This window comes from Sesamum indicum, linkage group LG2, assembly GCF_000512975.1.
Source record: "Sesamum indicum cultivar Zhongzhi No. 13 linkage group LG2, S_indicum_v1.0, whole genome shotgun sequence".
Taxonomy (NCBI): domain Eukaryota; kingdom Viridiplantae; phylum Streptophyta; class Magnoliopsida; order Lamiales; family Pedaliaceae; genus Sesamum; species Sesamum indicum.
Window position 1 is genome coordinate 2,561,488 of NC_026146.1, and position 27,008 is coordinate 2,588,495.

Sequence of the window (27,008 nt, forward strand, 5' to 3'; positions counted from 1 at the left end):
ATTGAGATCGAACTTTGAGATCGCATACATTTCACTCGATCAACCTAACTTGAGCGTCGGAGGGTCATTGTCGAGGACGTGCCCGACGAGCTCACGGTTCGTGTTTTATTCTCAGGGGATCCAAAATCTGTTTCGAAAGAGTTAGTCGACCCGCGGTGAGATCGTCTCAGGAGATCGAATAATTCGACCCGGATCAAACACTATGATACTTAAACCAGTAATGTTCTGAAATAAAAAAAAAAATTGAAACTGAGTGAGAACAATAATGAAATATGATTATGTTGTGTGATAGTTAGTGTAATGTGTGCAAAATATAAGCTTAAACCAACCTAAAATCGAGAGAGAATTGAGTGAATAAGTGAGAATTGTTAAAATGAAGAGAAGTTACCAAATGACTGAACAAGACCTCTATATGATGCATGGATACGAACATGATAATATGAAAAATGTAACACGGCTATATATAATATATATTTTTATTATGAGAAAAATACAATTTACCCCCTTGTGATTTGAGAAATGAGTAAAAAAAAATCCTTGTGAAAAATAAAATTGCAAGTCACTCCCTGTGTTTTGGAAAAAGAAACAACTTATCCCCCTATCTAAACCTTAGATAAGGGGGTAAATTGCTTCATTTTTTGAAACACATGGGGTAATTTGCTAATTCTTTTTTTATAGGGGGAGTATTTGTCAATTTCACATATCACAGGGGGTTAAACTACATTTAACCCTTTTTATTATATATATTTTCAATTTCTCATAAGATTAGAATATACATGAAAAATATTAAGCTAAAATATAAAATAAGCATGTCTTTACATCTACATTTTTAACTAAACTTGGCTTTAAAAATATACATAATTAGTTTATTCTAAATATCATGCAATGAAAAAAATTTAATATTCAAATTAGTTAAATCATCATGACAATATCTCGGATTTTTAATAATTTCATCCCGAAAATTTTAGTTTGAGAGGAGTGAATTAAATTTTTTTCTTTTTTATTAAGCCAAAATTATTTATTTTTTGACTGCCCCAAAACCTTTTGAAATTATAAAAAAATCCTAAATGTGTCCAAAATATGTGTGCCTGTCTGGCGTCGTGTCCTTTATATATATATATTCGGACACGCGGATGCTATGTTCGACATGTTTTTATGGCGTGTCCAATTATTCTAAATCATCTATGTTCGACACTGCATCGCATAAATTTTTAAGTGTCTAATTATTGACTGCCGTTTATGAGAGCAAAGTTTTATTTATTTATTTATTTTTTATATTAGCATAGATATTGATATTAGTATAAATAAGTGGGTAAATTACGGTTTTTTCTTTCTTTCACAAGTGTTCTTTTTCCGGTTTTGGTTAACACATCCACTAAATTGCATTTAACCCCTCTTCAATTAGCCTTTTCAAAGTGATATGTACATGTTAAGAATGGGAAATAGGCAGTACTACTAAAGAGAAGAGGGTTTTGGGAGAAGAGAAGCATCTCCCAAATTTTTAGGACTTTTCAGCATACTCGCTTCATTTCCTTTGCTCTCTCGTTTGCAGAGTTCTGGAATGGGCGGAGGAAGATGGCTGGCGTGCTACCCAAAATTACTTGTGCAGAAATTTCTGGTAGTTTGCTCTACTTCCAACAGAATTTCCATCTTGATTATTTAAACATTTTAGCGGTTATCTTCTTATGGTTCTCTCCGGTATCAGACAATTCCGGTGCAGTCATCGAATGGAGTTTTATGGGGGAAACTTTCTCAGTTTCACCGAGCATTGATCCATTCTCCAAGTAAGAATGATCGAAGACTTATTGCAATATATTACTGTACTCAAATGGACACAATTCTACAGGAATCATTACTCTGTAGAAGATCATGATGTTAATAACTACTAAATTAAGGGCGTTACATTATTCAGCGGCCTCGCGTTGCTACAGTTATATGGGAAAACGCGCTGATTTTGCTCCTCATGAGCTGCTATGGTCGAAGCGTTTTCTACACGCCACAGGTTTTCCTTTCAAATTCATGAGGTCAAGTTTTATCCCTTTTCATTGTTGCTGATATCTTAGGCAGCCTTTTGCTATAATTCTATTGAACAGCACCATATTGTTCAATGGAGCGTGATTATTACGAGATTCTTGGCATTTCTAAGGATGCCAGTCGGGATGAGATTAAGAAGGCTTTTCATGCTGTAAGTACTAGTTTCATCAGCATTGTATTCTGGTCCTTTTTATTTCTTATGAATTTCCTTTTTAGGTGGCTTGATGGAAATGTTATACTCAAGCATCCTAGTTTCTCTATGTTATTTCCAATGCTTTAAGTAGAATGCTTTGAACAGCAATGACAGTGTCTATTTGTTACCTTCTGGATTCATTTGTTTCTGTAGCTTGCTAAGAAGTACCATCCTGATTCCAATAAGAACAATCCTTCTGCAAAGAGAAAATTTCAAGAGATAAGGGATGCTTATGAGGTCTGTCAGTAATTGTGACATAAGCGTTATCTTTATTTCCTCAATAACTCGTTAGATCCTTGCATTGTTTTTCTACAATGATAATATTTCTTTATCATTTTATGTGGAAGGTAATTCCAGACTTTGCAAGATCCTGAAAAGAAATCCCAATATGATAGGGTGGAGTATTTTCGTTTCTATCTTGGCTTTACTTGATTATTTTTTTTGTGATGGTTACTACCACATAACTGGATTCTGATCATTGGCATAGAAGTTTGGAAATTAATAAAATAACTTTTGTAGCAGATGAGAATGAGTTCAGGCAGGGCTGAGAATGCAGAATATCCTAGTAGGGAGTGGGATCAATTTAGAGATGCTCATAGAGCTAAGTTCTCTGATTCATTCCACAAAATTTTTTCCGAGGTACTATGGTCCTGCTGCTATGTATAAGATATTGGAAATAGGGAATTTGATTGTATTATTGTAATAACAATTTATTTTGTGTCTTACAGATTTTTGAAAATGAAAGTGAAAATCTGGCTGCTGATATTCAGGTCAACTATTTATTTCCTGATAGCATCAGTTGTCACATGAGCCTTATATCCTCAGGTTTGCAAATTGAAGCTCTTATTCGGTTTCTCTTTGGAATTTAGGTGGAACTTTCACTTACATTTTCTGAAGCTGCTAAAGGATGCACAAAACAGTTGTCTTTTGAAGCAGATGTGCCATGTGATTCATGCGGTGAGTAGAAACTGAAGTTGTTTTTGTATTAGTTGTAGTTTCTGTTTCCAAGTGTTTTAATTAATTAACTTATTGATTCTCTTCCTCAAAATGAAGTTATGAGCCTTTTTGGGTAGATTTCAAGGTCTTAAGATTGAATATATTCATATTGTTTCATAAAGGAACAGTTACATGCTGAAATACGTTGTTTTTAGCTATAACAAACTATGCTTTGATTCTTTACTCTGAACTAGTCGCACTAAAGTAGCTTGGACTCTAGACCCTAGCATAATGCACTATATAATCAGGCTAAAGGCTAGCAAGCATAGCGATTCCATAGATGGCTCCTATGTGCCAATGCACAGATAGATGGGGGCACCAAGCACTGAGGAGATGGAATTTTAATTGCGCTTATAGCACCATTCTCAGAATTGGGTTCAACCCTCCCCAGCCCCTTCACCATCTCAGATCCATCGATATGCACCCCAACTGAAGAAAAAAATGATTTTCGGTTGTTAGGCCCACGTTCTATGGATGTGGGAGCATCAACTCCTTTCCTGTGGATTTTCAGGAGTGGAGAATTGCTGGAATAAGATACCTTTCATGCTTGTATGTATTATTCCTGTCAAGCAGAATGAAATTTTACTTTTATGAAATAGCTGAAAATTCTGCAGTAGAGACTTTCTTAAGTTTGGAGTTCGGAAGTGAATTCATAAATTGCTCTTGGTTGCATTTTTGGAAGTATCTAATTATTCATAACTGGGTTTCATTCTGAAATCCTTGTGGTTAGCTAGAAATTGTCTTTACCAGTTGCAATGCCGATTTGGATAATGTCAACGAATTTGTATATTTCTGCATTTAGATAATGGATGATATAGGATGAATTACAAATAAGTATCAAGCTTTCTATGTGCCATGATTGTTAGCTTTTAAAAACTTTAAGCGTTACTGCTTCAAAAGTTCTATCTAATTCTATGGTTGTATATTAGGACCTGAATACTGCCGCAACAAGCCTGGCAATCACTCTCATTAAGCCTGAAAGAATGACCTAGAAAAAAAGTAAAAACAAAAATGTAAGGTAAAGATTTCATGCACCCTTACTAGGGTAACTTAATTATAAATGTGAAAAAAAAAAAATATCTAGAAATGAACTAAGGTTGCTATTGGTAACATATCATTAAGTTAATTTTGTTTGTGCTGCACATTTCCTTGGATTGAAGGAGAACTCAACTTTCGGGGTATTTTTTCTTTTTTCTATTTGTCTCTCCTTGTCCCCTCCACCTCCTCCCCTCCTTTTTTGGTAATGAATAGGCTATGTAAAAGTACTTCTTCATCCCTTTACTCTTCTTTGATCATCTGATAGTTTGCTTGTGGTCAGTCTTCTTTTACTTTGTTGCAGAGTAAATTGTGCAAGGGTAATCAACATTCCGAAATCATTTCTTGTATCCATTGCTTGAAAACTTGTTTTGAAGCGTAAACTAAGCTGCAAATAAGCACATTTTGCTATAAAACTTGCAAATAATATTCTGATCTTTTCTCAGTTAATTCTACAGTAGCTTTGGTTATTTGTTGATGGTTGATTAGTTGAGTAACTTTTCCTTTCCTTCATTATGAGAATCACTCAAAACCCACCCACCCTTCCTGGTCTTCTCGACTCTCCACCGCGTGCAATGACACCCAGCACATCAAATTTCATGAAAGATTTCAGTATTTTGAGTAATTTATTATTTTGATTTATGAAACCTTGATATTGTAAAACTTTCATACCTTATTTTGTTATACATAAATATATATTATGATACTATTCAAATACTTTTACATATGTTAGCTAACTTGTCTATCGTAAATATAGTCAAATTGACTTGTGTACAAACCAAGATTGGTATCTGTTGTGATAAATTCAGTATTTAGGGGCAAAACCACAGTAAATATAATGTATCTGGGTGTCTCCTGATGAAGGTTGCATTATATTTGAGTGTCAACTGCATTAGCATAGTAAATGGGAGCATCCACATAAAACTGTAGCCAGTGGAGTATTAGACTATTAGTGAATTCAACCACTGAGTTATGACATATCCATATTTAGTATTCCCAGTGAAGAAAATAGTTTTCTAGTCAACCTTGATATTAATCTCCTACAATAATCTGTGACATGCATTGCACCTAACAAATCATTAGTGCAATTACTTCTTTTGAACTTGAGACCTTTTCTCTTTTTCATATATCTCATCATGCAGATGGCCGTGGCCACCGATTAGATGCTGCAACAAAAATATGTCCGACTTGCCAAGGCATTGGAAGAGTGAGTATACTTACATAATACTTTGTGAAGAAAGATAAATCTTAAACTTTTAGTTTTGCAGATTATATTTCCTAGAGCATCAGAAGCTTTCGATGTTTATTCATGGCTGTTGCTTTTACTGTGTTACTGGTTTATTAGGTAACAATACCACCATTTATCACAACATGCAGTACCTGTAAAGGATTTGGACGAATCATTAAGGTTTAGTTGTTATGATAGTTAGTACTTTTTTTTTTATATACAAGATTTTATATTTGTTGAATGAAAAATAAAAAATGTGTGCAGGAATACTGCGTGGCATGCAAAGGATCAGGGGTGTGTGAAGGAGTCAGGGATGTTAAAGTAACTATACCAGCAGGTTGTTTTCAATTTGCATTCCGCTAATTGATATGCTAAGAGCTTGTTTGTTAGTTTTTTCTCTTTTGTGATTTTTTTGGTGTTTGTAGTTGTAACTTTATGTAATCAATTCTGCGGCTTGCATTCTACTAGATACGGAAAGCTTGTAATTTGGTGCAAGTTGTACTGCCTGCACGGACTCAAAGGCAGTGGAAAGTTGGGAATCTCTTATAGTGAAAGAAAGTTTCTTAAGATTTACAAGCATGGATTTACGAAAAAGATTATTGGGATTTGCTGGAGTAGCCTCAAGGCTCTGTTTGAAACTTCAAGCTGGTCATGCGTTTGAGATAGTCTCAGGATTACATTTTGATTAGCATGAAAAGTCTAATCTTGGTTGGAACAACACTGAATGATATGTTATCGAACCTGGAACAGAATAGAGCGAATATCTTATTCATAGGTTTGTTTAGATGAAAGCTTTCAGGTAAGGTGGGCATAGGGAAGGATATCTTAGTAACTTAGAGCTTGTGACGTGGAGCCTCTAGAACCTCAGTGTCTGCAGGGGCTCCACTGTAGAGAAGACAGGTATAGATTTTTCAGTAACAGGTAACTAGAGTTACCTATTCTCCGTTCCAGAAAAAGGAGTTACCGTAGGAAGAGCTATGTAAGAGTAAAGGTAACTTTTGCTGCTTAATCTCTATCAACAAAATTAGAGGTTGCATATTTGCTTTCTCCAGGATGAGAATATTTCCTCATGCAAGGTTCATAAGATTGATTTAAATTCAAGTTTTGCCATGCGATCGGTGTGCTCTCTTTAACATATTGTTAATATTCGCAAAACATTGAAATCTCTTGCTGCAAGTGCTGCATTCCCATTTCGCTATAGTAATTTCCATCACACAGTTGTACGTGAAGAAGTCTGTTTCCACAGTATTAAGGAAGCAGATGAAAGTTAAAAACATGCATCTCTTTGTTGGCTTTTCTAGTGGATTCACGGTTCCCTGCCCTGTTTCTCTTGTGAACTAATCTCAATGCGTCTATTATTCTATTTCATTGGCCATAATTTACAAAAAAACGAATTCCTCTTGTGACTAGTTGGATTAGCCTCATTTCTTCTCCTTTTATTTTTGGTCTGTTGATAAGAAACAGTAAAAGAGGCTGTGAAGCAAATGGAATTGACTAAATACACTCTTCCTTGAGGGGTATGCCCTGGGGAACCTACTGGTCAATTGGACACCAGAGTCAGCTACTGTACCGAAAATCATTGACATTGAGCATGTCGTTTTTGTTTAGATGCATTTGTGTTTTGCTTACTTTTTAACTTCTGAAAGTCTGGACATCATTGTTGAGTCCATAGGCAGTGTACTGAAGAAGTTCTACAATCTGCTATAAATGTAAAGTGATTTTGATAGATCCTCCCAAATCCATTTAGAGTATGAGCCATCAGTTGTAGAACGAACAAAATGGAAAGACAACTCCTTTGGCATTCGGGAACTCCACCTTTTTGTTTTTCTAAATCCATACAGCTCTTATTGTCTTTACTTTTGGTAACCTTGTTCTGTTTTTGTAAAAGTTCCATGGTGCTTGTTCATTGATTGGATTCTTTTGTATTTTCCATTGTTTAGGTGTGGACTCTGGGGATACCATCCGTGTGCCTGAAGCTGGTAATGCTGGTAGATGGGGAAGGTCTCCAGGCAACCTTTTTATAAAACTAAAGGTAACAGTACTATTAGCTACTTGAAATTCTTTGTCATATCTATGGTTTATATTTGGTTCACATGTTCAATTCTTTTGGTAAAAGAATATAGGTTTTTCTAGAGATCTCTCAGATTTAGGAATAACCTTCATAGTGAAAGTTTTTCCTATAAATTACTACTACTATCTTTATGTTTGGGCAAATAAGTTTTCATGAAAAAGGAGTTGAAAGTTTAACTTTAGCTACAAAAGTATCCTCTTCTTTGGAGGAGATAAACTAACATAAAAACCCTCAAAGGTTGACCTAACAAAAGAATGTTCAGAATGAGAAAAAGAAAACAAAGTTGTCCTTGTCTTATGTGATAGGCCTCCAGATCAAGGTCGCCTTGAGCAGATTTCATGTAGAAAAGGTTCAAAATTAGTAGTGTTAAGTTCAATATTTTTGTTTCATTGTTGACAAAATAGATATACAGGATGCTGGATCTTCTAATCTGGAGGAAAAAGAACTCTCGACTATAATATAAGTTTACAAGCTGTCAGTTGTGCTCTTAAGAAAAACTGTTCAAGACCTTTGCATCTGTATGTTTATTAGAATATAGGTTTGCTTATGCATCTGTATCAGGAGATATGTTCTTAACTTGTTACATTGTTTACCCAAAAGAAGATGATTGGTGATTCTAAATCAAGGTTAATCTAATAAATTATAGTTGACTGTTATACACCCCTCCACCTCACTTTACCTCATGTGCAGTAACCAAGTTTGATGGATTGAATGTCTGCTGTCATACACTATGCAGATGCTGCAGTTAGCAATTTGTTTTTGAATATCTTTTGCCTGATTAGCTAATGACTTGTAGTTGCAGTCACTGTGATCATGCAAAGTGGTTTGAATTGATAAATTATGGAAAGTTAACCAGTTTCTGTGAACCATCTATAGTTGATTAATGCATCAATCTCTTTTAATTGATGCTTTGAACAAAAATGATACTTCTATTTATGGGGTTTATAGATTCTAACAAAAGCACTTCCTATGGTTTCACTTGGTCAAAAACTCTTGCCAGAAGATTGTCACCTTGGTTGTTATATTGCCACTTGAATTGTTGCTTCTTTAAATTAGCGGAAAAAGAATTGTTGCTGCATTCTGATATGCACTCCTAAAATGTGTTTTTGTGGTTCTAATTATTAATTTTTGAAATTTTATTCAGGTTGCAGAAGATCCTATATTTTCTAGACGAGGTGCTGATATTTATGTGGATTCTCATATTAGCTTCACACAAGTAAGAACCAAATCTTGGTCCCTTTTTCTTCTTTACCTCCTTTTTGGGCTTGAATTTAGAAGATCTCTCTAGTATCAGTTTTTGAGTTCCCTAAAATGAAAGGTTTTTATTCTGTTTTCAATTTTTAATTTTGTGTCTTCTTGGTAAATGAGTAGTTGATAGTTACATTCTAGAAATAGTTGGTTTGAATGTCCATTTGGTAGCTCTTATCTAAGGACATCCATGCTCAGTCTTCAGTAATATTTTATGGATTTCATTTTAATTTTCTGCTGGGGCGTGAAAGATGAGTCATTTGCTTACAAATTCAAAGATCTGGTAAGCTTTTAAACTAAATAACACTTAAGTTAAGCATGTGCTGAAGGCATCCATGTCATGCACTTTGCTGATAAGGAATTAAAGTTAAGGGGTGTTTGCACGTACTTTTACCTTTCAAAGTGTGGAATTTAAGTTACTTTAAGTGAAGTGATTAGGACTAGAACTGGGGAGTGTTTGGAAATTGATTGGAAAAGTAGTTAAAAAGGGGGACACGGTGGTTGGGTAAAAACTCAATGCTTACGGTTATTTTTGAAAGACCAAATTACCCATGAAATTAATTTCCCTTTGGGCAGTCTTTAAATGATACAAAAATTTAGCGGAGAAAAAAATTCCAAAACAACTTTAACTATTTACCAAATTTTTAGAATCTGAAAGAAGCATCCATATTAGTGTTTTAGCTTTTGCTAACAGAAGCTAAAATTTTAGGACCCGTTTGGTTGTGTTTTTATTTTCATTTTCAGTTTTCAACAATTGGAAATGTATAGAAATGCTTTATTGGTTTTTGTGCGAAAATTGAGAATATGTTTGGATTAGTTGTTTTCAAATATAGGTATATAGGTATGAGAATGTTGAATATAGGTATATGTATTTTTGATGTGACTGATGACCAAATTGATTGAACATGTAAAATTATAAAATAATCAAAGTGAGTCTTGCCATTTGAAACAATTTTAATTGATTTGAAACAAGAAAAGACATGTTGACAAGATAAGACAAGTATGACAAACACATGAGACCTATAATTTCAAAAAATTGAGAATTAAAATAGGAATGCATTTTCAATGAAAATGGCTTGACCAAACAAAATCCCAACTACCAAAATAGTGAAGAGTAGAAAAAATCTCATTGAAAACACAATAAAACAGGCCCTTAGCTTTTGAGAAGCAAAGCAAGAAGTTTTCAAAACCCTTTTAGTTTACCAACTGTTAATGTTCCTATAAGCATTTTAACTCGAATGACCAAGTACGCATATCCAGATGTAATTTTTATAGTCTTAAAGTTTAACTTTTTTATATTTTTATGCTGTATGAATCGGTTTAAGTCCATGTAGAATTTTGCAAAGTATCAAGCATTACAGCCGTATTGCTAATCTTATTTCATTTTTACATATTTGTTGATCAAACAAAGCAATCACCCCAAGTTCTATACAGATATATATTTACAACTTACTTAAATATAAAAAGTTTTAGATACATCATAAATGAATGTGAAATATATGCATAATATATGTTTAAATAATATTAATTGAAGATATCATATATGAACTATGTGTGTGTATATATATCTATCTATGTCTAAAATATTCACAATTATAATGAAAAATGCAGACTTATAAATTATATTATTTTATGCACTTGTTTCCTCTTTTAAATACAATACATATGTTGTTATATTTAATTTTATTTTTAATGGTAATTACATCTAGACCCCATTGGGATGATATAATTACACTTTATGTGATCTTTACATCAGAGTTAGTTATTCTAACTCTGTCTCCTTTAATTAATAGTATAGATTAATAGGAATAGGTCCAGGAGTGAAACTTGGGGCCAATAGGGTAAGAATGAAGTGAGAGAACATGCAGTGTTCATCGGCTCCCCCCCCCCTGGGGGGGTCCCCTATGGGGGAGTGGCTTTAGCTCTTTTTAGTTCATGCATTTAACAGAATGGAGAGGAGAATTAGGCGGACCTTGTAAAGCATCCGTTGGTAGAGTTAGTGATTTCTTCTTTCTTGCGCAGCGGATTTATCCCCCAAGTCAAATATTGTTACCTTTGGAATAATTTTCTTATTTAAAGAATTTATTTTATTTTTATAAACAATTAGAGTTAACGCGTACTTTATCTATCCAAAACATAATTGTTTAATTTCCTATTGTATGAATAAAACCTTTTAATGTTTTAACTAGCATGTCATTGATTATCAGACTTTCTAAACTTATTAGTTGTCGTATATTATAACAATATTTACTTAACTTTTGAAAATAAATTCACAATATTATTTACTATTGGGTTAATGAAAATACAATTGAAGCAACTGAAATAGAATGATAACCATTGAAAGCACATTAATAACTTAGTTTAGGTACATAGATAATGTACAATATCTTTTATATTGTAAAGATCTTTATATTCAAATTTAAATTTGACTTTTTGCTCAGTTTCTTAATAAAACATTTAGTTAGAATCTTATAAGTTAATGTTTCAAATTTTTAATTGGAGTGATGTTGAATACCTTGCCTTTAAAAATAAAGATTTTACTTGACCCCTATGTTTGGTTGTTCATTTGGTTATTTAGCAGGGAAGCACTATTTAACTAATTTCAAAAGTAACTGTTACACTATTATTTTTCTATGATGTAAATGGTTATAAACTAACTACATAAGAAATAAGTAGAAATGAACAAAGGGGCCAGGTATGGGACTTTCATAGGTGGGTCCGGGTTGAAGTTGGGGCCAAAAAAAGGAAACCCGGCCGGCTCCGGGGCATGCCTTAGGATTTATCCCAAGCCGGACCTGTTTAATTTTTTGACTTTATCTAATTTTTTTAATATTTATATACTTATATATGATACTAGTTATTGGAAAATTATTATATTAAATATAAATCTTTAAATAATTTTGGGGATATCCAACTCTATATAATAATACAAAAAAATAAAAAATTAGTTGAATGTTTTGTTTGTATTATATAATTCATGTTAGATAAAAGACTGTGTTGAAGTACTTAAGGAATCGTTTGGTCCAAGTAAGAGGAAAAGGGAAGTGAAAAGGCAAAGGGAAGGGAAAGAATAATAACTTTCCTTCAAGCTGTTTGGTATAATTGGAAGGGGAGTAAATCTCAAATACTAAATCTTGTTTGGTATGAGAAAAATGGATTAAGGAAAAAACTTAATTTTTGTAATTTTATTTAACCCTTTCTCTTTATTTTATATTAGAAAAATAAATAAATGAATACTATACTAAAATAATTTTAGTATATAAAAGTTTGAAAATCTTATTAGTAAAAATATTCATAACAAGAAAAATTATATTTTTTATTAATAAAAACATTAATCAAAATGAGTATTGTGCATTTATTCTAAATTATTCAGCTAAATAAAATAAAAATTACTACTAATGATCGACGGCATAGTAGTATATCTAATGATTTGATTATCTTTTCTAAAAAATTATGTATAGGTGTTGTCAGTTTGGCAAAAAAAACAAAAAGAGACCTAGAGGAAAATCATCTATATGAGTAATAGTGTAAATGAAAATAAAATATGTACCTTTTTTGTCTTTTTGACTTTATATGTTCACTTTTTTTCCCAACATTGGACGAAAACGAATTTGGAATTTGGAGGGGTTTCATATAGATCTCCCTAAAAAAGTTTTTCTTATACATTCACTTTTCTTATACACCCATTTGTCACCCAAGCCAAACAAATCTTAAACCTAAAATGATATTACTTATTGAAATAAAAAGAAGAAAAGAAAAAGAATATAAACTCACATTAAATGAATTATAAGAAAGACAATTGAAGGATAAGAAAAAGAAATAAATAAAATGTAGTTAAAATAATATAAATGCAAATATTGTATAAGACTTATTTGATTGTAGTGAAAAATAAATATGTGAGAAATTTACATGAGGGTAAACAATAAACTCAATAAAATATAGTTAAAATTCATGGAGAACTTCTTTTTCCCCCTTCATCCAATATTTAGTGTTTAAACAATCATATCATAGTATGTAAATATGTAGGCTTAAAAGATTTAAATATTTATGGCGTTATTAAAGACTTGGACTAAAATTAAGCTCGAATTTACAATACTAATAACTCAAGAAAATAAAATACTACTTAAGTGGGAACATGCTTTTAGTTTTCTCTTGGGTAAACTAGGTAAGGAAACTGCTTTTCAGTCTCTGTGGACGTCCCTCAAATGTGGACACTAAACAAACCTAGTGTGTCGCACCAATTAGAGGTGAGGCGTGCAACTTTTTGTCAAATTCAAATATTAGTGAGTAGTAATCTCTAAAGATACGAATTCCTTTCGACCAGAATGTACCAAGTCATGGCAAAAACAACTGATTTTCAGCACATCTTAATCTTTTGTTTACTCAGACCCCTACAAACCACATAAATAGATATCACTTATCAAAGATGGAATTTTCAGTTGTCTCATTTAATGAGTGGAAAAGTCTGTTCTAAAGTTTCTTCATCAAAGGGCAATATAGAAAAACTGGCCATAATCATTCTCTTTACTTTTACACATGAGACACTGCTGTGGGCAGAATGTCTTCTGGAATCTTGTAATTTGTGACAAATCTATGGAACCTGCTATGAACTAATGACCAATTGAAATCGTTAATCTTGGATGACAGCTTTGCATTTAAAATGCGTGAGTTACGGTGAGTACAACGGAAAAGGATGATGGGATGGGGAGTGTGGAGGATAACAAAAGTAAATTATGAGTCTATTATGAAGGATTGATCTTCTGGACTTTATAATCTAGCGATGCAGAAAGAAAAACTTTAGCAAATGCATGTAATAAAATTTGAGTGTTCTTGACTTCTTATGGTATCCTAGGTGTTTCCTTTGGATCTGTTGTCGTTTTCCATGCTTTAGACTGGCAAAAAATATGAAAGTAGGGGAAATCATCCTACTTCTGAAAAGTAAAATTCGTTTTTAGATTAGTCTCATTGCGTAAAGTTGCCTGTTAGTAGGTTATCACAATTCCTCCGTCATCTCTACTTGGGTTCATGGTTATTGGCTTTTACACTTCATGCTGATTATTAATACTAAGTATAGATTTAAGCTATGCAAAAATCTGAGTGCGAGCAAGGGAAGCACAGAACTCAATTTTGTTTGTTTTGGTTGCTCCTAACAGGCCATTCTTGGTGGTAATATTGAGGTACCTACACTTGCTGGGAAGATACAACTGCAAGTACGAAAGCTATCTCTAGTTTTGTGATATCTTCTTCTTTGTTGTGTCTCATCCCAAAATATTTTAGTTTCCCGTACTTCTCTTTGAATTTCACCCAAAATATTTCTATGTTGTACCTTATTTATTTGTTAGTTCTTACGGAGTTGACAATTGTCAACTTGCTTTAGAATCTTTTGATGTAGACCTGTATGGTAAGATAACCACATTTAGCATGGAAGTCACTAAAATGCTACTGTGTAATAAGTGGGGCCACAAATCCAGCTTAATTGAGACAAGGATTGATGTTCCTAGCCAGCTAGTAGAGGATTAGGTTTCCTCTCTTCTCCCTCTTATTTAGCATTTCTCCTCTCTTGCTGTATCTACGTATACCGTAACATACAAGAACTAATTTGCAGAAGTTTAGAACAGAAAGGGGGTGGGAAAGAGAAGAACATAGAGAAGAGATGAGAACTGGAACTTAATTCATTTTCTAATGATTCCCCACAAAACATCTGTTGTTCCTTTTACATGGAATTGCCGCTAAAATTTGACAAAAAGTAAAAAGGCAAGAGTTACAATTAATTCATCAGAGAGGGTCGCTCTCAATCTTCTTCTTTCAGCTTGCTTTGAAGGGTTCCTGATTTCTCAAGCTTCAAAATGAAACAGCTGCAACTCCATAGCCGTCTGCTCCAGCTACTCTTCCTCCATGTCCCCCACGTGTTCCCTTGTCGGTCCTTTTAAAGAATGAATACCCTAGTCGCACTCAACCACATTTTTCCCCAATTCGACCATGCCCTAATTCACCTGAAACGACTTCGCCTTCTGCTGAATTTGTTGGTTCAATCCCCAATTTAATTGGGCCCTTGATCAAATGGCTCTCATTCATCATCTCCATTGCACGGCTGTCGCTAAGAGTAGCATTTCTGATAGAAAACGCGACATTCCCTCCTTTTTTTTTGATCTTTGCCCCCAAGGATCAAACCCAGGGAACCTTGAAGCCATGACACAGTAATCCTCCCAGGTTGTTTGGTCTGGAGAAGCATGGGACCATTGAATCAGCACCTGTGCTACGCCCACATTGTTCCTTGGTATCAATCTTCTAGATAAGATAGCCATGGGGTATACCTTGAAGACCTCATCTTCAAACTCTGGAAGGTCCAATGATGGAAAGTATTTTGACCAAATCTTCTTCTTTAGCAAGGACACATGAAAGACACGGTGAGTTTTAGCCAGCTTATAAGCCACTTTTCCCACTTTTTCTATCACCTTAGATGGGCCAAAGCAGACAGTTTCAGCTGTTTCCTGAGAGCCACAGTGGTTTTTCTGTATGGCTGAAGTTTAAGAAAAACCTCATCTCCCACTTCAAATTCTCTCTATGATCTTCTCTTGTCTGCATACAATTTCATTCTCTGTTGGGCTTGGTGTAGATTATCCTTCAGTAATTGCATGACTTGATCCTTTCTTGCATTAAACCCTTCTACCTCTTTGTGATGACTTTGTAAATATGGTCCAATAGATAGTTGATGAGGAGGATAACCATATAAAGCTTGGAATGAAGTAGCTTTTAACCCGGTGTGGAAATTTGGTGTTGAACCGGAACTCTGCAAGAGTTAACCATTGTGCCATTTCTTCGGTTTTTGGTGACACATACACCTCAAGCAATTCTCAAAACATTGGTTAAATCTTTGTTTATCCATCAGTTTGGCGATGGTATGTAGATGACATATCTAAGGATACCCCAGACAAGGTAAATATTTCCCTCCAGAATTTGCTAGTGAACACTTTATCCCTGTCAGTTACAATGCTCACAGGCAGCCCATGTAACTTGTAGATGTTATCAAAGAAGATTTTGGCAACAGAAGTAGCAGTATAGGGGTGTTTAAGAGCCAAGAAATGAGAATATTTGGTTAACCTGTCCACAACAACTAAGAGAGAATCCTTGCCTTCAGAATTAGGTAGCCCCTCAATGAAGTCCATGGAGATACATGACCGAGCTTGGTCATGAATAGGCAAGGGTTGCAATAGCCCTGGTTAAGGGCTGTTATCATGTTTGGCCCTGTGACAGACCTAACACTCCTTCACCCATGCATGCACACCATTCAAAGTTGGCCAATAGAATAGGGGTCCGATTCTTTGAAAGGTTCCATTAATTGCAGAATGTCCTCCAAGAGCATAATCATGCAGTCATTTGATAATTTTAATTCTGATTCCCCAATGGCTGCCTACACAAATTCTTTTTCCTTTTTTAAGTAATCCTGATTCATAGCTGTAATGAGGATATGCTTGAGCATCCATCACCTTTGCTTGAATGATTGTCTGAAACAATGTGTTGCCTTCATAGCTATCCTGTAGCTCTTGAATACACAAGGGTATTTGTGTGGTGATGGCATTAGACTAGAGATCCGCCTTATCATGCTCCATCCTAGAAAATGCATGAGCAACACGGTTTTCATTCCCCTTTTTATACTGAACCTCATAACTGAGGCCAACATTTTTCTCACCCACTTTTGCTGCAGCATGAAATCCACCCTCTGGTCAAGAATGTGCTTCAAGCTGTTTTGATCTGTCCTTATGATGAAATGGTTATCTTGTAACTAATGTTTCCACTTTGTCGCAGCCAATAACAGGGCAAAAAGTTCCTTCTTATAAGTGGATAGACCAAGGTCTTGGGTGCTAGAGCCTTGTTCAAATAAGTTATTATGGGCCTGCCTCCTTGCATCAACACAACCCTTATCCCATGCATATGTCTCAACAACAAAAGGTTGAGAAAAGTCAAGCAAGGCTAGTACAGGTGCCTTGATCATCATTTCCTTTAACTGATTGAAGGCCCGTTCAGCTTCAGGATTCCATCCAAATGCATCCTTCTTGAGAAGGGAAGTTAAAGGTTTGCTAATGGTTCCATACCCTTTGATAAACTTACTGTAATACCCGGTGAGCCCCAAGAAGCCTCTTAGATCTTTGATAGTAGTAGGTGTAGGCCATTTTTCATACATTCAACTTTCTGGCTGTGAGTTGCTACCCCATTCACAGATATAACATAACCAAAGGTAGTCCACCTGTAACTGAGCAAAGGAACACTTGCTCTGCTTTGCGTGGAGCTGATGTTTTCGTAGCCATCTAGCACCTTCCTTAAGTGCAAGAATGTGTACCCCACTCCTTGTTGTACACTAAAATGTCATAGAAAAGACCAATACAAACTTTTTGATAGGTCTCAAAAACCTGATTCATCCGTTCCTGAAATGTTGAGGGTGCATTGCATAATCCAAAAGGCATCACCAAGAATTCTAGTGTTCACTATGTGTTATGAAACTGGTTTTGGAATTTCCTCCTTCATTCTTATCTGAAAGTACCCTAACCTCAAGTCTATCTTTGAAAAGTTTTTAGCACCATGTAATTCATCTAGCCATTCATCAATGAGAGGAATAGGAAAAGTATGCTTAACAGTTAGCTTGTTAACGCATTGTAATCTAGACATAACCTCCATCCTCCATTTTTCTTTTTTTGACCAGCAAAACAGGAGAGGAAAAATGAGCTTTGGCTGGTTCTTATGATTCACTTTTCAGCATCTCCTTTACTATGTTTTCAATTTCCGTCTTTTGTCTATAGGCATATGTGTAAGGATGTTTCTTTGGAATGGAGTCAGGTAGCAATTCAATGCTGTGCTCAATTGTTCTCTAAGGAGGTAAAGTGTTTGGCTCCTGGAATACATCCTTGCACTGGTGGAGCAATTCTAGTAATGTGTGTCACCTCTATCCAGCTGCACCTCCTTTCTACTGCATGGAGTTGACCCTTCATCCCTCAAACTCCTCTTCTCAACAACTTGCTTAAAGAGTGAACTAAGAGTGTTCTTAAGTACCCTATGTCAGTCAGGGCCTTCAGGATCACCCCCTTTCCTGAGTAGTTAATTGTTACTTGCAATTTGTGGAAATCCAATTCTATTGGATTCTTGGCTCTAAGCCAATCACACCCCAAAACAAAGTCATATCCCCCTAATTTCAGGACTCTGACAGGGGTGTAAACTGATACCCTTGCATAGACAGGGTGTGTAAACTGATACCCTTGCACCTACCAAGAAAAGGCAGGACAGTGGAGTTTACTCAACAGTTTCCCTCCATTAGCAACTCTCACCACATTGGTTCATGTTGGACCCTTCTGCTGCCATTGGCTGGATTATGCTCCAGGACTATCTGCAGTATAGATTTGGTTGGCTTTTACTCTTATAGAACCTGTTAACCATGAGTATGGTCCATCTATCCAGATTCTGTGCAACGGCATCCTGAAGAGACTAGTTTATATCTTTTTTTGCAGAAACTATCAAGTTATTGTAGGAGCTTACTATGCATACCTATGAATATATACATATTCTCCCCCATAAACACATACAAGAATATAGCATACGTGCCTACCTAGATCATAATCCTCCACCAGGGGTTACTGAAAGCTTTCTACTATGCTTTAAATTTTTTAAATCTCACTTGAATAATTGGTAATTATACTTTAATCAATGAAATACACACAAAAACACAAAAAATAATAAAATAAAAAAGGCAATCACCTGTTGCTGTCATCTTGTGAACAATTATGGCAAACTTTATTATTGTTGATGGTGAGGAAGAACAAATGTTTGGAAATAATAAAAGATTCTATGTAATGAAGGAAATTGTTTGCATGACTGATGATAAATAAAGAAGTTTGGCTAGTTTTAGCGATAAAAAATTTGTCTCAAAAAGTTGAAAGTATTCCGAATTAGGCGACTAGGATTTTTTCAATATGCTTAATTGTTTTCCTTGCATCAGACAAGAGAATCAAAATAAAAACTTAGGCTGAACTAAAAAATAGTTTTTTTTTATTAAAAGATATTAAAGGTCTATAGTAAAATAATTTAATCATTCTAGCTTGTATTTGTCAAGTCAAATGATTGGAGGAAAATGCAAAGTGATTGGTTTTCTTTGGCATCAAGTTTAATCATTGAATTTCTAATGGTCTATAATATTCTAAGGCTCACTTAAAAATAGTTATTTTGTTGAACAATTTTAAAGGCCAATAGTAAAAATTATTTAATCCTTCTAGCTTGCACTTTTAAGTCAAATGATATAAGGAAAATGCAAAATTATTGGTCTTATTAGTACATATTGCATAATTATGTGGCTATTTATATCTGCAGTTATTTAGTGGTTTTGAAGCAGCACATCTGTGCAAATAAAATTACTTGGATTAATCTTAGAACTTGATGATGCCTCTTGCCTAAATGGTTGGTCAAAGGGGTTTTGTTTCTCAGCTCCCTTCCACTCTACCTTTTCTCAAGAAGTGTTTTAGATATAAATTAGACCTGATGGCTGTGCAGGTGTTTTCTTTAGACCTGACCAATATTTCACATATTCCTTATTAATCTTCTCTCTTTTCCCTTTGTATGGTTGTGGTCGTTATAGATACCTAAGGGGGTTCAACATGGGAAACTAGTTTTGCTTAGAGGCAAAGGTATGAGCTCCATTTTGTTCTATATTGGCCTGCCTTATCTGCACTAATTTAATGATGGGCTGATGTACTGAAGGATTGCCAAAAAATGGTTTTCTGGTGGACCATGCAGATCAGTATGTGCGCTTCTGCATAAATTTTCCTTCGTGAGTTTTCCTCTTTGCTCTCTTGTATTGTCTGCCTACAGATGTTTGCAAGTCCAATGCTGGGTTAAGAGATGATACTTTTACTGCCAATGTTCTTAATTTCAATTGACGAGTGCATGTGCTATAAACATTTGGTAGAAAACAACACGTAATGTATTCTAGGTGCGACCTCCAAACTATAAACAACAAGCTCTAGTTCGTTTTTGAAATTTTTTGCATACTATTTGTAGTTTCCTGGTTCTTGATCATCATTAAAAAGTGGCTGAAGACTTGAAGTTTTAGGTACGTATGTTGGAATTAATGTATTCATTTGCACTTGAGAAAATTATCCCCTCAAGGCCCGCTCCCGAAATAGAAGGCTCCTTGATTTGATACTAGGACTTGAGCTATTTTATAGAGAATAGATTCACTCTTTCATCCTATAGCGGGATTTTGGAGGGAAGTACACAGCAAGTAGGGTCTGATCACTTCAAGTGTTGATCTAATCACTTGAAGGAGATCCTTATACTCGCCTCTACTGTTTAGGTGGGTTGGATGTGGCTCACTCACCATCTATACAATCTAAATAGGTATAGCTGCTAAAATATATTATAAATAAGAATAAAATATATACACTAATACATCATATTTAAAAAATAAACAAATAACAGTAAACTAATTTAGCAATATTGTTGACACAAAAAAATTGGTATCCTTGTTTTACAAACTGCCATTTGTGACTAAAATTTTCATGTAAGTGTATATATATAGATTAAAGGAAGAGTTTGAATAGGAATGGTTAAATACATAAGGACATTTTTGGTAATTTAAAAATTTAGTATTACTGTGTAAGTAATCGCTATTTGTGAGTGAAAATAGGATTTTTATTTGTATATAGTATTGATTTAGGAAAAACAGTAATAGAACTGAGGCAAACCGACACAGATATGAGTGTATAAAAAAAATTACTTTTTGGAAAATGGTGGCCAGGCTTAACAACTAAGCATGATTAATTATTAAAAAAAAAAGAACTAAGCATGATTAATTAATAACATTTTTATTTTTTAATTTTAGTAGTTGAATATGATTCGTATCACAATTTTTCATTGCAAGTCCAAAAAAAAAATTACGTAAATATATTTTAGTATAAAATACGTAAATATACTTCAGAAAAAATAATTTATTCATATTCTCGAGAATTTCTCAAACCCGATAGAAGAATAAATTCGAGATTAATAGACACTTTTTTTGTTTGATAAAATTTGTATTTAAATCTTGAATTTCAATATGGAGGATTGAATATAATATATAATGTATATAGAGACGATCAAGTTGCTCAATAGTGACATCTTGTTTTCATGAAAGATAATTCATAGGTTCAAATCATAGCGAGGAAGTTATGGAACCGGCATTAATTCTTCTTAAAAGAAAAACCAAATAATGTTTGCCTAGAATCATAGCATTTGAAATAATGAAAATTTTAATATTAATAGTTTTCTCCATAAAATTAAAGTTGTATATATATATATATATTAAATTACGTGACATACATAAGGAAGTATTAGGTAATATATATGGAGAAAATTGAAAGGTAATACATATTCACAAGTGGTTGGGTTGAATTGATTTTCAAATTATTGCTATATCTCTCACTTATTGAATAATTTCGTAGAATGGTAGGTGCAAAACACCACTTTTTTTTTTTTTTTTTTTTTTTTTTTTTTTTTTTTTTTTTTTTTTTTTATAGGCCAAGCCTTTTTGTTTCATTTTTTATTGTTCAAGGCTGGAGCGGTTCTCCAAAACCTAACCTTATATATATATATATATATATATATATTAAATATTTATAAAATTTGGCCGACCCACATTGGCACTTAATGTATATGGAAAGAGGCAACATTATTCTATGTTCTACTTTTGGGAGTGTTTGTGAGAGTTTTGGAAAAGCATTTGTGAGCTTCTAGGTTTAGAAAAGCACTTCAACATGTTTTAGATGTCAGCATCTATTTCTGGAATTTCTAAAAGAAAACACTTCTAAAGTAAAAACTAGAAGCACGTTGGGGGATTGCTTCTAGCTGTTTTGGCCTTTTGTAAATAAATTCTACTTTCTTTTAGGCTACTTTAGTCTCATTATAATTAGACATAATTACATGTACACCTCTTGACCTATGGTTATTTACAAACCATAACTACAAAAACTATTCTTGGCAGTCAAAAAATAGGGGTAGTTTGTATAATGATTTTGATGCTTTTGGAGGGTTTGTGAAATTTTCCTAAAAGCAGGGGTGGTTTTGTACAAGTGATGTTGGCGTTTTTGTTGGGTGTATGTATAATTTTTCAAAAGACGAGTGGTTTGTGTGAATTGACCGTAGGTTAGGCGGTGTAGATGTAATTATGCCTTATAATATCTTAATTTAAGTGTACCCTTTTAATTTATTTTCAAAAAATTGTGCATCTAAAGTTGATATTAGAGTTTTAATTAATTTAACACTAATAATATCTACACTTTCACATATTTAATATTCAGAATTATTATATTTTATTTGCTATTTTATCTTATAGTGTTGCTATATCATAGAAAAATATAAATTAAGTTGCTATGATTAATTAATAAAAAAATATATTTTGACAATCAAGCAAGTTTATTTTTTGTATATGAATGAAATTGTATATCTTTAACGGGATCATTATTAAATTAAACATTCAAGGAACTGTTAGTATTTAATATTTTGATAATATGCATGGCAAATGTTTATACGTGAAAAGCTAAATATATACTAATTGCAATGAAATTTATTACTTTTTGAGGAAAATTATTATTATTAACAAAAAGATAAGTGAAAATATTAAGCATAAGTAGTAGATTTTTGACACATGGAAACAAAATGATATTTAATCAATTAAGCTTGTTTTCTAAGTGTTTTTTCTACAAATACTATCCAATTTAGCTTTGATTTCTTTCACTTTTTTTTTTTTTTTTTAAAAAAAACATTACACAATTTTGATTTTGGTACAATTTTTAACTTTTTCTACAAAAATCATTTCTCTAAAAGTAGAAGTTTTTCAAACACTCCCTTTGTATCTTTGCTCTTGATGTGAGTCAATATGGGCCGTTGTCGTCATTGATGGACTTATGCTCTAATGATTCTTATATTGTTTCTATTATTATTAAGAAAAGCTGATGCAGACATTGTTCTATTGATTTTTGGGCCAAAAAAGGAAACAAAGAAGAAAAGAAAAGAAGAGATAGAACAGAATACATATTTTACTTTGTGCTCGCATATGAGCATGTATCTGTATTATTTCGATGGGCTAAGGGTGAGAGCCTTCAGAATGTGTTGGAGATGCTGTTGAACCCATTCCACAGACCAGGTGTTGGAATATACTCCGGAAAGTGGAGTTTGAGTTGTTTAGTTCTAACTACATGGTTTTCCATTTGTACAAGTTCATACGTTCTTGTTCTTATTTTTTTCCTTTGGTTTACCCCGACTAGGTGGCTCTGCATAATTTTACTTGCAATAGATTTAACTGATTTATCATTCTGGTTTCTTAAGTTCCTCAGAATATTTACCATTTGTTCTGCAAAAGAAATGGCGACCCCTGTTTAGCTTTATTTGTGTTTGTGCCGTCTTCACTTCAGAACGGTTACCGAAAGGCAACGTGCTATACTAGAAGAATTTGAGGAGGAAATAATGGAAGAGAATAGCACATCTGCAGAAGACAATTGGTAAGTCTATGCTAGCATGCTCATATAAATGCCTCAACCATACAAAAAACCCCCTTTCCCCCTTCTCTCCATATTTCTTTATACTTTCAGGCTTCAAGGCTACTACATGTTTAGGGTTGGCAGTTTTCAATACAATCTGTTTAGCACATAATTTGAATTGCTAATTTGACATGAAAGCATAGGAATAGTGTGAAGAAACATGGACATTAAAAGTTGAACAAAAATGTGTATAAATTAATTGAGTAAGTTAAGTGTCAACCCTTTAGCTTTCCAGAGTCGGACTATCCCATCCAAATATCAGTATCATCTTTTGGAAATTCGGAAGTTGGTCAATTTGAATTCGTCTAATATCAAACGTTAATAAAGAAAAAATAGAAATGCTTTCTCATTGTAGCTTCTATTTATGTATTTTGTGAAAGAAAAGCTTGAAATCCAAATTACAGTTTGGTTCTTATTTTGTGGGTATTTTATACACGTAAAATAGGAGATTGCCCTACTCAATTTCCGAGAATTGAGAAACACAAGGGAGACATCGATCTACAGCTATACAAATAACCAAATATATGCAACATTATCTAGATAATTCCGGATCAGATAAGAATGTTACTCGCACTTAAGTTGGTGAGTTGATATCAATCATTCCCAACTTGCCTACAAGGAACTCAAATCCTGATTTAGACCTCGCCTTAATGAGATATCTCTCGTTGGAACTTTCTTCACATATTGGTAGACCAATGATCCAATCTTCAGTCTTCTCTCTTATAAAGTGAAAAGTGACGATCAATCTCAACATGTTTTGTTCTATCATGAACTGGATGCACAATATTGAGAGCACTTTTATGTCACTGGATAGCTTCATAGGACTAAACCAAGAAACACTTGAATCCTTCACATCTTCATTAAGGCCTCATTTATTTAATGGGATAAAGGTGGACTGGGGGGCCTGATTTATCTTTATCCCATGTTTACTATAATAGATGAAGACCCACCAGAAATCCGTCTAGCCTGGGAAGTTGTGGAATCAGGCCCGACAAATAATCCAGCCTGAGGGCCTGATTGAATACAATTCTCCTTATTTTATCCGGTTGAATGTCCTCAATATACCTCCTTTGCAAGGTGTTGATTATTTAAAATAATAAGATGCTAAAAGGGTATAAAGGTAATAACACTCATTTATTACAAAATTTATCATATAAAGTAAACATAATACTACTTTATACAATATCCATATCACTATTTAATCCAAGGAAGCTTGATAATTGTCGAGCTCAATCAACCATTTATCTCATACAACAAAGTAAACAATTGGACAGCCGCTAAAAGTAACCCAAGATACTCCTAAGTAAGAGCTCTAAATTCTGCTTGATCGGAACATCGGCTAAAACAGATTGTTTTTTCCTCCATATAACTGAGCTACCCTTCGTGGATAACATGTTGTGGAACTCCAGTCTTCATCAGCACCTGCTCAATCAGCATTGACAAACCCTCAATTTCTGTCTCATTCTACGAAAACACAAGTCCGCTGTCTCAGTTCCCTCTTCAGAAACTTAATATGATTTACTTCATCTGGGTTGCTGAGTCTAGTTATTCTTGAATAGGAGAGTACATAAACTGGGCAATAGCTGTCACAATGTAGTATCAGGTCTAGAAAGAGATAAGTAAATGAATCTTAATGAATCTTCCTACTGACTTTGGAACCTCCATCTAGATCAGTTTCTTTCCCTTTTCAGTTTAACTGCATTGGTCTTCCTTCTAGTTTGCATCCAAACTTTCGGTTTGTTTTGAAGAGATCAAGTCTGTACTTCATTTGACAAATAAAGATATCCAGTTTGCTTCTTGCGTCTTCCATGCCTGTGAAATACCAACATTTCCCAAATTTCTTCACTTCAAACTCAGGGTTTAAGTGGTTCTTTATATTCTGTCTTGAGCATCATCACCGGTTATTTTATCGGAATGGACAATCAAGATTGACCTTTTCTATCCCAAGCATGCTTGATTAAAAGGTATGATTAACTTGCCCTTGATGGTAGCCGAACTGCTTTGTAACAGCTGAACTTCTCAAGCCAAGCTCTTGAGGTTGCTTCAGGTAAAGCTATTTTTTTTTCTTTTTGCATACCTTCTACCTTGCCTCCAATACCGAGTGGGCTTCTCATGTTTGTTTCTTTTCCAGCTTCTGATTCAGGCAGGGAACATTCTTTATATCCATTATGTTTGGTTCCCACTTGTAGCTAGAGATGATATAACTCTACTGGAAATCAACTAAGCAACTGCAATGAATGTCTCGTCATAATTTATGCGAAATCTCAGTAACTCCCTAGATGACCAATATGGCTTTGTGTCTCTCTTATTTCCACCCAACAATCTTCAGTTTCTTTGGAATTTTAACAATTTTCTTTGTATCATTCCTGTTGGCACCTTCATCTCTTCTAAGGGAGCTGTGATTTGTTATTACTAGTTTTAGGATCTTAAGAAGTTCTGTTTGTACTTGTTTTTGGACTGTTCAACTTCTCCTGCTCCCTCACCCACAATAACTGCTGATGAAGCAGTTTTAGGCATAGAGCTTGCTGTGCACGCCTTTAATACATTTCACTCTTCTTCTGATTCTTTCTATCCAGATTGTTTAGTTGGATGCTACAAAGAGGGTGTTTGGGTGAACTTATTTGAAACTCTTAGAAGCTCATACATATTATAAATTATTGTTAGATGTTATTTTAACTTCCAAAATATTTGGCTAAATAAGATTGTGGAGCTTATAAGATGTTAGCAACGACAATTTTGTAATTAATATGATCAAAATTGAAGGAGCTTGTTAAAATCTTAAAATTAAGTTATGAACTTTTTATTATTTTTTTTAAAGGTGTTTATAAGCTCTTAAAATCCATTTCTTGGATTTCATTTTCTAAAAATTTTACCATACTTTTCAATATCTTATAAGCTCACCAAACATCCTCTAAATGTTATTTGCAAGCTTACTGGTAGTAGTCGGAAAAAAAAAAGAATTTCGCCTAAAAAGATTCACCAATGTGTTATGTTGTGAAAATGATTTTGCATACAAATGGGGTTAGCTGCAGTAAAAATTCGCACCAATTTATCTGAACTAGATATTGATGTGTCCATGCTTTTATCACCATTCTTAATATGGTGAAAATCTGGTAATGCAAGCAGGCTTTACCAGCGGCTATCTACTGGTTGAACTTACAGGTGGGAGTACTGGGTTAAACATGCGCCTGCGCCTAAGGTCATACTTGAGTTCTCAATATTGATATTGATATTCCTATTCCTTGGCAAAATCCTGCAATAGGACCACTGCATGTTCTGGCCGCACAAGTGTGTAGAGATTGACTGGTCAACTGATGCGCGATGCTTGATGCTTGATGATCATCTATGATGCAGATATACCTTTTATCGCCTCCTTGGCCAGATTCAACAGATTTTGTCTGTGTAAGATCTGATATGCTGTGGAGAGTTTTGAAATTCAGTTTAGCTCGTTTTCTTATCATCAGTGATAGAGGAGTAAGTTTCATTCAGTTGGTAGCAATAAGGGCTCACAAAATTTTACCTTGTAACTTCTGTTGATCCATTATCTTCGATCATCCTGTAATTTTGTCTCTGTACATGTTCACGGGTGCATGCAATGAACTTATTTCCACAGCTTGCAAAAGTGCGATGCACTTAAAAGCTTTTTCA

General features: G+C 34.1%; 1 protein-coding gene across 9 annotated transcripts; it reads left to right on the forward strand.

Moving 5' to 3' along the window:
• LOC105177384 (chaperone protein dnaJ 1, mitochondrial) lies at window positions 1,408–27,008 on the forward strand. 9 transcript variants are annotated; one of them, XR_002286586.1, is made up of 20 exons: window positions 1,408–1,618; window positions 1,706–1,784; window positions 1,913–2,002; window positions 2,094–2,185; window positions 2,381–2,464; window positions 2,585–2,623; window positions 2,750–2,866; window positions 2,956–2,997; window positions 3,097–3,184; window positions 5,401–5,465; window positions 5,604–5,666; window positions 5,751–5,823; window positions 7,427–7,518; window positions 8,702–8,773; window positions 13,959–14,015; window positions 19,424–19,472; window positions 19,546–19,615; window positions 23,149–23,321; window positions 26,487–26,522; window positions 26,623–27,008. XR_002286586.1 is itself a non-coding variant. In XM_011100544.2 (20 exons), the coding sequence occupies exons 1-19, from the start codon at window positions 1,562–1,564 to the stop codon at window positions 26,512–26,514; spliced, it is 1,344 nt and encodes a 447-aa protein (XP_011098846.1). In that variant the 5' UTR covers window positions 1,409–1,561; the 3' UTR covers window positions 26,515–26,522; window positions 26,623–27,008. The 9 variants fall into 9 exon arrangements, 5 of the variants coding, with proteins under 5 accessions (XP_011098846.1, XP_011098863.1, XP_011098823.1 ...); XR_002286587.1 differs by lacking the exons at window positions 26,487–26,522; window positions 26,623–27,008 and adding exons at window positions 25,371–25,407; window positions 25,492–26,300; XM_011100544.2 differs by having other exon boundaries at window positions 1,409–1,618; window positions 23,235–23,321.